We start from the raw sequence: 12866 nt of genomic DNA, 5'->3' as shown, positions 1-12866 counted from the left end.
CGCTTCTTAGAGTTATGAAGTCTTATCTAAGAGGCAGCAGGATGCTGAATAATAATTCGTGGCATTGAATTCTCAGTGAATAAGGCTACACATTGATGCTTTAACATTTAATGGCTGGGGGTGGGGTGGGGTGGTAGCCGGGATTTGCACTTTTGTAAACCTTATATTAAGTGCAGTGCCTTCTAGGACAACATGGTGGCATGGTGTAGCTCCTTGCGAGCCACGCCTTCCAAGAAATATTGATCCCTAAGCAAAGATTCTCTTTAGTCCTTTAGCTAAAACACACCTAATAATCAAAGGGGACCAACATGGTCAGACTGCAGGGCTCTGTGTAGCAGGCACAATGTAGTATTTACAATCTTTGGTCTTTGGCTTGGGTGGTGAGAAAGAACTAGCGTAAGGACTATCTCATCCAGCCTGGTCGGAGCAGGAGCACATATGGGTGAAAGAGGTCAGGTTAACTCTTTGTTCTGAACTTAGTTTCTTTGCTTCTCTGGCAAGAGTAAAAGTGATTTAGAAGCATTTGGGGAGAGTTGGAAGCAGGAGAAGAGAAAGCCTGAGATACCAAACCTTTCTATCCCACCACCTTTATTGTATGTTCTCAATGGTGCAAGCAACTGAGATAAATGTATAGCCCAGATTTCCCCCACCCATGCCCACACAAAAATCTCCAGAGATTTGCTGGAATATCAATATGAAGAAAAAAAATATCAAGATGCATTAAAACCCATGTAAAATCCAGCACTGAGAATAGGCCAAGCCACACGACAGAGAGTAGGAATGTGTCCATCTATTGCACTTGAAAGGCTGGTGTTCCCCTATCTTCCTGCTCTTGGCCAGTATAGAAGAGGTGGCATTCAGGATCTCCACGGATGGTAGGTGACCCCAGGATGGTTTTCCCAGTATTGGGATTAACACACCAACATTCTCCTCGCTGGCCATTCACTGACATTTTGCACTAAAAACAGAGAGGGGAAGCAGAAGAATTGACAATTCAGTTGGCTAAATAGACCCTTCTATAGTTGACAGTCATGGCAAATGATTGCTCAGTCTTCCAAAGTTACCAGGATTTATTATTCAACTATAGTATCTGCTGAATAGTGAAACCTATTCAAACCATTCCATTTTCTTAGGATGTTTAAAGCCAATTCTATACACTAGAACATCAAGTTGGAAAAAGCTGATTTGTGACAAGCTTTGGAGGATCAAATGACTGCTTGCAGTCATATTGTCCGAGATTAACAATGTAATTAGAAAACATCAGCGTGCCAAATTTACAAATTAGATACTTTCTTTTTAAATTACATACCACAAAGTCTATCACATGTAATTGGGGAAGAGATGCTGAAGAAATTTGAGTTCTATCAGGTAGAAACTGCTTTCTTGTATTTCATTTAAACTATATAGAAACAGCATATAAACCAGAATGTCATGTTTTGTAGCATGAAGTAAAATTAGAATAGTAGATTTCACTTTCAATGAGAACTGTGAATTCCCACAGGAGTTTGCAACACTCAATATATTTCACCATGGGTAATTTTTAAGCTTATAGAAAGCAATTACAAAAGCCATTCCCCAGTGAGCACTGGGAAAGGAAGGATAGGAATAAGAAGGCAGATGGTGTTTTTTTTTGGGGGGGGGAAACAATGATTTTTTATGTCTATTAAATTCAGCCATTTAATTTATATTGTGCACCAAGCCATTCTCAGACTATGGCTTAGTTTATTATGTGAACCAATCATTACTGTATGCAAACTAAGTTTTATTATGGCTTAGCATATAGTATAATTTCAGTTAATTCAATAAATCATGGCCACATACAATAACTTAATGAGAGTTACTATGTTTTTCAGTAATCTTTATCTTCAACCTCTGCCATACAATGTCATGTGACACAAATATGTCAGTATGTCGAATTTGAGAACATAAAGAAAATCCCTAGTGCGGGCTTGATTACTTAATCCATAAACAAATTGTTAGAGCCTTCCCGAGCTAATAATGCAAAAAATGGCCATTTTTGCTTGGCTCAATGAGCAGAACACTGTAAATACACCCTGCCATTCTGATTTAATGATTGGAGGAGTGAATCATCAAAGATTTGTTCAAATTATTCTTAGTGGCTTGATTACAAATTTATTTGAATCTAGTATTAATCCAGTATTAATCTCACCTCCCAAATAGAAAATGTATGGCCAATGGGAATCAAATGAGCAAGCACATTTAATTTGTGCTTAGATTGTAAGCCGCCCTGAGTCTTCGGAGAAGGGCGGGATATAAATGGGATTAAAATAAAATAAAAAATAAAAGGAGCCAGTCACATAATTCTTCTTGCCCATACAGTCTGCCCTTTTTTGTATTTCTAACTCAAATATGATTCAAACTTTCTACCAATGCTTATTTTATTTTGCAGTATCAAGTAGAGAGTCCCAACTCCACATGTATCTGCCTGTAATCTGATCTGATATAAAAAGACCACATAATAGTTCCTTTAGGGCACTAATCAATTGAAGGGACATTGTCCACAGCTATGGGTGGGGGGAGCCTTCCAAGATAATAAGACCTCTGTAGGCATTACAAAGAAGAAAGTTACATCAAAGCAACCACACCCTTTATCAATATTCACACTCTGTCTAGCAGGAGATTCTAAGAAAAGAAAATGATTTTTAAAAAGGAAAAACTGGATGTATTATTGATGTATCTTTAGAAAATGGCAAATGGGCTCACTTAGGATATCTCAAATGAGAAAAAGCTTCTGGCTCTATGATCTTGCCAAGAAACCTTGTGGACATGGACTCCATCCTTTATTCCTCTAGGGTAGTGGTCCTTTGGCAGTGCCAAAGAATGTTCAAACTATCGCACCATTGCACTCATTTCTCATGCTAGTAAAGTTATGCTTAATATCCTACAAGCTAGACTCCAGCAGTATGTGGACCGAGAACTACCAGAAGTACAGGCAGGATTTCGAAGAGGCAGAGGAACTAGAGATCAAATTGCCAACATACGCTGGATCATGGAGAAAGCTAGAGAGTTCCAGAAAAACATCTACTTCTGCTTCATTGACTATGCTAAAGCCTTTGATTGTGTGGATCACAACAAACTGTGGCAAGTTCTTAAAGAGATGGGAGTACCAGACCATCTTATTTGTCTCTTGAGAAACCTATATGTGGGTCAAGAAGCAACAGTGAGAACTGGACACAGAATCACTGATTGGTTCAAAATTTGGAAAGGAGTCCGGCAAGGCTGTATAATGTCATCCTGCCTGTTTAACTTATATGCAGAGCACATCATGAGAAAGGCAGGGCTAGATGAATCACAAGTTGGAATTAAAATTGCCGGGAGAAATATCAACAACCTAAGATATGCAGATGACACCACTCTAATGGCAGAAAGTGAAGAGGAACTAAAGAGCCTCTTGTTACAAGTAAAGAAGGAGAGTGCAAAAGTTGGGTTGAAACTAAACATTAAGAAAACCAAGATCATGGCATCCGGCCCTCTCAATTCCTGGCAAATAGATGGGGAAGAAATTGAGGTAGTGACAGATTTTATTTTCCTGGGTTCCAAGATCACTGCATATGGGGACTACAGCCAAGAAATTAAAAGACACTTGCTCCTGGGGAGGAAAGCCATGGCAAATCTAGACAGCACACAAAAAAGCAGAGACATCACCCTGCCAACAAAAGTGCATATAGTGGTCTTCCCAGTTGCAATGTATGGTAGTGAAAGTTGGACCATAAGAAAGGCTGAGCGCCAAAGAATTGAAGCCTTTGAACTATGGTGCTGGAGAAGACTCCTGCGAGTCCCTTGGACTGCAAGGCGATCAAACCGGTCAGTCCTAGAGGAGATCAACCCTGACTGTTCTTTAGAAGGCCAGATCCTGAAGTTGAAACTCAAATACTTTGGCCACCTAATGAGAAGGAAGGACTCACTGGAGAAGAGCCTAATACTGGGAAAGGTTGAGGGCAAGAGAAGAAGGGGACGACAGAAAATGAGGTGGCTGGATGGAGTCACTGAAGCAGTAGGCGTGAGCCTAAATGGACTCCAAAAGATGGTAGAGGACAGGAAGGACTGGAGGAACGTTGTCCATGGGGTCACGATGGGTCGGACACGACTTCGCAACTAACAACAACAACAACAAAGCATTATGCTTTCTGAATATGTAGAAACAATAGTAAATTTCTTTCCAAACTCAAGGTCTGTAAATAACCTAAAACAGTACATAACCAAATATGTCTAAAGCCTAATTTTGTGTACCTACCCAAAGAGCAGCCCTCAAGGTGTGCTGGACTGAGTACCTCAAGGTGTGGAAAGTTGCAGTCCTATCTCTCTGGTGCTGAATATTTCCATATCAAAAAGCAGGAAACTCTATGGTCTATAAACAAAGTTTGCTGATAACTACGAGACTAACTCAGAGTTAGGCAACCTTGGCTCTTTTATGACTTGTATGTATTTTTGAATAACCCCCAGAAATATAGTTCATGCCAGCAACTAAAATTAGGACATGGTTCCTGTCTACTGACTAGAACATCTGTTCCTTTAAAAACTCACCGTTTTAATGCATCAATATTCCCAGTAATTTTATGAGAAAAGTAAACATTTGGCATAATATAGTTCTTTTCCTTCTGGATATGGAGACAGAGCAAGGTGTCTAGCAAGTCTGTATATTGTGAAATTCCCTACTCCAAGAAGCCCAAATGAGCATGGAGATAGTCAAAGATGTGGACTATCAACAATTCTGAGTTTTACACAGGACTTTTTTTTTCATTTTTAAAATTAATTAATTCCACACACTTTTTTAAAAGCTTGCTTCTTGTTCTTAATGTTTATGATATAAAGTTGTTTTAAAGACAATAAAATAAAAGACAATAGAAATACGACTCAGAAGAGGGACTTACAGACAGAGATAACAGGTAGACTCTCATCTGGGTAACTCACTAATTACATAGAAGCAGCAAAACCTCTTTCCCATGCTCCAGAGATAGTTTACCATATCTACATTGGGCATAACATTAAAATATTTAAAGGAAAATAGGCATTTTATGCCCATTGGGGATGTGGAAAACGATATGAGTGGGAAAACATTCCCTCTTCCGTGATTTTCCCTTGAATGCCTACAATATATTATTTCGATATAAAATAATTGTTTATTAATACACTAATAACAACTGAACAATACCCCACTGCGTGGTCTTATGTTCAGTTTTACATGAATCTGCTTAGAGTGGAGCTATGCACTGATCCTTATACTATGTTTTCCGAAGTCTCCCAAGTATTCGTCTTACCTGTTTGAGATTGTAAAGGCCTTGCTTATCGCAATTTGGGATATTCAAGGAATAAAGATGCTCCAACGGGCCACGTTCATCTGGCAGGCGCATGGTTGATATACGTTCCAAAACCTGGTCCAATTCCTGTTGACAGGGTGTCTGCAATGCACCAACAGTGCAGAAAGAGAAAACAGAACAGAAAAGTTCAAGTTCTTTTTTTTTAAGAAAGAGAAGTGCTTTTAGCTTCTGAGATAGCTATGTCAAGATCTGTCATGTGCTTGCTAAGTTTGTAGTATTATTTTTGAATTTTTATTAGAATTTAGAAGTTGCCCAATTCCAAACAGCTCTCTGCAGTTTATATATTAAAAGAAGTGAACTATAAAAGATCATGAACATCCATAAAAAAATCTAACACCTCTTAAAGGAGAACAGGATGCGATCCATGTACTGGCTAGGACTCACAACCACCCAACTGCCAGACCTGAGAGTAAAACTAAAGTTTCAAATACTTACGGAAAACCCTCACAATGGGAGCCATATGAATTGCTATGGAAATGGTGTCATTGTTTGCTTTGAATCTAATAATATACATATAATTTCAAAATATGATCACTCTCTGCCTCCCCATCGGAAAAGTATACTACCATAGCTATTTGCATTTAATATAAACTTCCTTAATACAACGTCCTGTGGGATGTATTCCACTGGTAGTCTTTCTCTGTGGCTAAAATGAATCAGGCCATGGCATGAGGGGCTAGATGGGGAAGTCATCAAATTTGCAGATGACACCAAGCTGGCAGGAATAGCCAAAACTCCAGAAGATAGGCTTAAGATACAGAAGGATCTGGACAGACTTGAACATTGGGTGCTATCTAACAAAATGAAATTCAGTGGTGAAAAAAGTAAGGTTCTACATTTAGGCAAGAAAAACCAAATGTACGGGTATAATCTAGGGGGTACCTTGCTCAATAGTAGTAACTGTGAGAGGGATCTCGGAGTCCTAGTGAACAATCACTTAAATATGAGCCAGCAGTGTACCGCTGCTGCCAAAAAAAGCCAACACAGTGCTAGGCTGCATTAATAGAGGGATAGAATCAAGATCACGTGAAGTGTTATCACCACTTTAAAATGCCTTGGTAAGGCCACACTTGGAATACTGTGTTCAGTTTTGGTCACCACAATGTAAAACAGATGTTGAGACTCTGGAAAGAGTACAGAGAAGAGCAACAAAGATGATTAGAGGTCTGTAGGCTAAAACATATAAGGAACGGCTCCTGGAATTGAGTATGTCTAGTTTAAGGAAGAGAAGGGTGAGGGGTGACATGATAGCAGTGTTCCAATATCTCAGGGGCTGCCACAAAGAAGAGGGAGTCAAGCTATTCTCCAAAGCACTTGAAGGCAGGACAAGAAGCAACTGATGGAAACTAACCAAAGAGAGAAGTAACCTAGAACTAAGGAGAAACTTCTTTACAGTTAGAACAATTAATCAGTGGAACAACCTGCCTCCAACAGAAGAGACTGGACAGCCATTTGTTTGAAATGGTATAGGGTTTCCTGCCTGAGTAGGAGGTTGGACTAGATGACATCCAAGGTCCCTTCCAACTTCTTCTTCTTCATCATCATCATCATTATTATTATTATTGTTGTCGTCATCATCATCATCATCATCATCATCACATAATATTGCTACCACAGATAGTACAATTGCTCCCGGTAGGTTTCTGGGTGCAATTCAACATGCTGGTTGTCACTTTAAAAAAAACCATCTGGCATGGGGCCAGATTCCTTGTAGGACTGCCTACTTTTGATGGTTTGACCCATCCCACCTATTAGAGCCCATCTATTAGAGTGGGCTTGGGTGAAGCGGAATAAACTATTGGGTTCTAGAAAGCATGCCTTGTCTGTCATGCCACCTGCCTTATGATACACTTTCCCCAAGAGATATGGATGGCCCTGGTCTTGCTGGTCTTCTAGAACAGGGCTTTTCAACCAGTGGTACGAGTAACACCTGTGGTACATTGGCACCTGGCAGGTGGTACGTGACCATCCTAGAAAAGTAGTAGTGGGGAAGGGGAATGAGCTGAACCTGTGGCAGCACCGCACAAGCCTGAGTGAGAGACAGCTGGAGCAGCAGGGCTGTCAGGGCTCAGTGGAAGCACCAGGATCAGCGCCAGGCTCCAGCTGGAGCTCAGTGCTGATCCTGGCACTTCTGCTGAGCCCAGAAGAACCGCCGATCAGCTGGAATGTTGCAGCATCTCCAGGGTCTTGTGATTTACATTAAGATACTTGGTAACTGATTCATATTTATGACGGTCATAGTGTCCCAGGGTCATGTGAAGTGACCAAAACCTGCTGCAACCACCCAGCAGACGTGGGGGAATAAAAACCAAACACCCCCCTTCCCCACCCTCCCTGCCAATCCTCAACAGAAATGCTCACAACAATGAAAACCTCGGACAGGAGGAAGAGCACTGCCAGGCGGGCAGGCAGGTGTCTTGCTCGACTGTGGCTTGGGGGGCATTTTTTCAGTGCCATTGTAACTTTGAACAGTCACTAAGCGAACTGTTGTAAGTCAAGGACTACCTGTACTTCATCACTTTTTTCCTTTTTTTTTTGGTCATCAAGTTTTTGACACCTTGCTAGGCGACTGGTGGTACTCGGATGTTGCCATATCCTAAAAGTGGTACAATGGGTGAAAAGGTTGAAAAGCCCTGTTCTAGAAGACCATGATGACTTCTTGAAGACCATGATGACCATGATGACTTTTCTGCCCAAGTACAGCTGCCAGGATGTTAACAGAGCTCTGGTACAGGTGTGCTGCTGAGATTTTCCTTGACTTGGAGCTTTTTTTAGCAGATTTTGAGAATTGTATTATACTTTATCTCTGTTCTTCCCCCAGAGTTTCACTGGTTAGATGGATGGATATTTAAATTTGACCTCCCATGATCACTTGAAAATACTTTGCCATGATTCTTTTATCTTTAGGTAGCAAGGAGATGGTTTTTATATGGCAAAGACTTCACCATTATCACTTCAATAAATTATAATCAGAGCATGCCTGTTTTATCAGTGCTCATTCTTCAATCCATCTTGACTGAACTTCCAAGAATATAAAAGCACCACATGCTAAGTTTTTAACTCTCACACACAGAGGCCTCAAAAGCTTTCGAGAGACTGTGAAAACCAATTTCAGAGCCTGAAAGTGACATTATTTTAATGGGCTAAACTTTTAGATCACTAGATGTAAAAGAAGGGATTATAAAGTTGGCTTAATTGATCAGGGTTAAAATAAAACATGTTATTATTTATAGTAAATGTCAATGGACTTCCTGCTGGCATCAGAACTGAAAAAAAATTATGGATTTGATAAGATACGGAAAGAAGTGATCATTGGCTGTAAACAGAGAGGGCAAAGAGCTCTTAAAATTGTTTATACTTGTGATGAAGGTTGGAAGTCACTTCTTTATATATTTTCTTTCTTTACTATACTATTATTTTCTTTCTGTACTATATTATTATTTTCTTCCTTTTTGTACTTTTTATATTTTTTCCCTTTGCAACTTTCATTCTTTTATTCTTTGTTTTAGTTTATATCAGATTTTACTATTGTACTTAAAACCTTTAGTAAAATTTCATATATAATTTTATATATAACTCAAGCATCCCTAAACTAGAAAAGGGCGAGACGTAATTCTAGAAAAACCTTCATTGAAATCTTACACAGTGCCACTCAGAGAAGGACTAGTATCTTAAATGGAACCATTAGGTCCTTGAAGCTACCTCATACTAATTAATTTCATAGTAGCATTTATCAACTCACCCTAAGAGGTTGCAGTCGTATCTCAGGCCTTGAACCTTTGCCCATAAGCTTTTGCTGCTCATTCGTTCTGTCCCGAATTATGGCTATGTCCTTGGGATTTTTCACAGGAGGCTTTAGCCTTCCATTCACCACAGTAGAAGCACCATCTACAAAGTTTTCTCCATCAGATTCTTCAGGATGTTCTTCATTATCTAACAGAGATAAGAAATAAGTTAAAACAAAGAAAAACTATTAGTTACCCATCCTCAGAAAAAGTTCCCATAGATAAATTTGTGGAATAATACCTCTAATTAAACTATGGGTGGGGGTGGGGTGGGAGCCAACTATGATAGTTTGAAAAACTATGTGGAGATGTCCCCATGTGAAGGCATTCTTATATGGAAATCATAAAGGGTTTGTTTCTGTTTCCGAGAAGACAATTCCTTGCTGCCAAATAGATTTCTGAGGAGGCAAATCCATCATTCCACTTCAAATGCTTTTGGTTGTAACAAATTGACAAGGTTTTTAATAATGCATTCATTTCAAATCAAAAGCCATGCATGTCTGAACCAAAGGAGAACATTTAGCTAAAGACACAAGATATAATGTACCGTCTGTACTATGAAGAGAAATAAAAATATCTCAGAAATTGTTAAGTGCCTGGCCTTAACATGGTGCTTGTTGTGGATCCATTTTTCCTAAGATATGGCAGACCATGTTACCTCCTGACTCATCATTCTCAAGCTGACATAGTATCTGAAGCAGAATGAAGCAAAAGGGAGGGTGTGTGCACAAACAAATAAAGGAAGAAGACAGATTGTCTCCATGGTCTCATAAAAACTCTTTTGGAAAATAGAATAGAATTTTTTATTGGCCAAGTGTGATTGGACACACATAAGAAATTTGTCTCTGCTGCATAAGCTCTCAGTGTACATACAAGCAACAAGTAATAATCATAAAATACAATCATCATAAATCATAGACACAACACTCAGTGACAGTCATAGGATACCAAGCAATCAATATAAATCATGAGATACAACAACAAAATTATAGTCATAAGAATCTAAGGAAATAGGTAATAGGACAGATGACAGGTTAATAAGTAATACAGCCCTTCTAGGAGATTTGACATCCAGGGCATAGACAGTGTTGTGGGAATTAGTTGTTTAATAGAGGGATAGCACGGGGAAAAAAATTGTCTTTGTGTTTGGTTGTTTTGGCATGCAATGCCCTATAGCAGGGATGTCAAACTCGCCACATCACGTGATGTGTCGCGACATATCACGACTTTTCCATTGCCGGCAATGGGGTGGGCATGGTTTTACCATGATGCATCCGGCCCACCAGCAGTTTGACACCCCTGTCCAATAGTGTCATCTTGAGGGAAGAAGTTGAAATAGTTTATGTCCAGGATGTGAGGAGTCTGTAGATATTTTCAGAGCCCTCTTCCTAGCTCATGTATTATACCAGACATGTCAAACTCGCAACGTCACATGGCATTGTGCGATGTATCGGAGCTTTTTCTCCATTGCCAGCAATGGGGTGGGTGCGGCTTCCAGATGATGTGTCTGGGTCAGCAGTTTGACAGCCCTGCATCATACAGTCATCAATGGAAGGCAGCTGGTTGCAATTATTTTTTCCCTAATTGTTGAAGTCTCTATGTTGTTTGGTTGCTTTGCCAAATCAGACAGTTATAGAGGTTCCTTTGTAGAATTGCATCAGTTCCTTGGGCAATCTGAGCTTTCTGAGTTGGCACAGGAAAAACTTTCTTTATTGTGCTTTTTTGATGATGTTTTTGATGTTAGGTGTCCATTTTAAGGTGTATAATATCTCAGGTGTCCATCCTGAGATATTATAGAACCTAGAAACTTGAAGATCTCTACTGTCGATACAATGTTGTTTAGTATTGTAAAAGATGGTAGAATAGGAGGGCTTCTCCTAAAATCTACTATCATTTCCACAGCTTTGAGCTTGTTCAAGATTGTTCCAACTGTAACACAGGGCCAGTTGTTCAACTTCCCTTCTGTATATAGATTCATCATCTCGAATGAGACCAATCACTGTTGTATCATTTGCAAACTTCAGTACTTTAACAGAGGGATCCTTTCAGATGCACTTGTTGTAAAAATAGTAGTGGAGAGAGCACATAGCCCTGGGGGGCCCTGTGCTAACTGTACATGTATCTGATGTGATTTTGCCTAGCTTTACCCGCTGCTTCTTATCTGTTAGAAAGCTTATGATCCACTTACAAATGTGGTCAGGCACAGCTAGCTGAGTCAGTTTAGTGAGAAGAATATCTAGAATGATGGTATTGAATGCTGAGCTGAAGTCTACAAATAGGACACTTGCTTAGGTCCTTGGAGATTCAAGACTTTGTAAAAGATGTACTGTATTTTCCGGCGTATAAGACGACTGGGCATATAAGATGACCCCCGACTTTTGAGAAGATTTTCAAGATTTTTCATCTTATACGCCGGAAAATACTTACATGCCAGTTGCCAAGTGTCCGACACAAGCCCGATTCAGCCCCGTCTGATGCAGATGGTGCAAAGCCTCCCTTTTGAAGCCCAAAGGGGCTTTTCCTTCCACCCACCCTTTGGAATAAACGCAAGAGCTATGTTCACACAACATGCTCTTCCAGGCCAGACTCTGCAAATGGCACGCCAGAAGCCGCAACCACCGTGGGAACTCCGAGTCCCCACCTTTCGGCAGCCTGCACGGCTGAGCGCAATCCGGCTTTGAGAGCACATTTGCAGATGGAGCAGCTGCTGCATCTGGAGCCAAGCCCCGCCAAGGAGGCGGTCAGCCAGGCGGGCCCGGAAAACGTGCTGGAGAGCCGGGCTTGGGGCGGCCATGCCGAGGCCGTCTGGCGAGGGCCGCTGCATGGTCTGCGGGTGAGAGGGGTGCCAGGCCGCCAAGTACCACTGTCCAGACTGCTGGGAGAGATAGCGGGTAGCAGGGCGCGCTCTGCTTATGCTCAGATGCCGCTTGGGTGAGGGGGAGGGGCTTCCTGCCACTACCGGGGTCTGGCGTTTGCAAGGGGGAGGGGAAGGGGCTTAGAGGCTCTTAGAGTCATGTTGGAGGGGGGACTGGACTAAGGAGGCTTGAAATTGCTTTGCAAGAATGGGGGCGTTCGATTGATTTATGTACTATTTTCCGGCGTATAAGATGACTGGGTGTATAAGACGACCCCCCAACTTTTGAGAAGATTTTCATGGGTTAAAAAGTCATCTTATATGCCGGAAAATACGGTAGTGCAGTACCACATTAACAACATCATCTACCAATCTATTTGCTCAGTAGGCAAATTGTAATGGGTCTAACAGTGGATCCGTGATGGTTTTCTGGTGGGCCAGCACTAGCCTTTCAAAGGTTTTCATAACTATGGGTGTCAGAGCAACCAGTCTGTAGTTGTTTACCTCCTTGAGGGAGGGTTTCTGAGGCACTGGGATTACAGTACAGCATTTGAAGCAAGATAACACATCTCTAGAGATTTATTAAAGAGGCAGGTGAAGATGGGGGCCAATTGGTCAGCACAAACTTTCAAGCAAGAAAGAGCTACCTTGTCTCGGCCTGGTACTTTTCTAGGCTTTTGTCTGCAAAATAGACCTTGCACAGCTTTTTCTGTGATCACCAGAGGTGGGAGGCCAAGAGGGATGGGTTCAGTTGTAGGAGACTTGGCTGTTGTTGGTGTATCTGAGATGGAGAGAGTGGTGATAGTTGACAGTGGTTTCCTCTCAAACCTACAGTAAAGCACATTCAGGTCATCTGCCAGTTGTCTATTCCCTTCATCATGGGAAGGA

At 41.0% G+C, this 12866-nt stretch overlaps 1 protein-coding gene across 1 annotated transcript in view; it reads right to left on the bottom strand.

The window, feature by feature from the left end:
* Nucleotides 1–415: 415 nt before the first annotated feature.
* IGFBP2 (insulin like growth factor binding protein 2) overlaps nucleotides 416–12866 on the bottom strand; it is a gene marked incomplete at its 5' end in the record, with an annotated part of 71989 nt that continues 59538 nt past the window's right edge. The window contains 3 exons of the mRNA XM_081313812.1: nucleotides 416–958; nucleotides 5280–5420; nucleotides 9082–9272. Of these exons, the coding sequence (XP_081169938.1) occupies nucleotides 791–958; nucleotides 5280–5420; nucleotides 9082–9272 (500 nt within the window). The 3' untranslated portion in view covers nucleotides 416–790. The remainder of the gene's footprint in view (nucleotides 959–5279; nucleotides 5421–9081; nucleotides 9273–12866) is intronic.

The sequence above is a fragment of the Vipera berus genome (assembly GCF_964194415.1).
Source record: "Vipera berus genome assembly, chromosome: 1".
Taxonomy (NCBI): Eukaryota; Metazoa; Chordata; class Lepidosauria; order Squamata; family Viperidae; genus Vipera; species Vipera berus.
The sequence above is the reverse complement of the archived record's forward strand: the minus strand, read 5'-3'. Positions and strand labels throughout refer to the sequence as shown.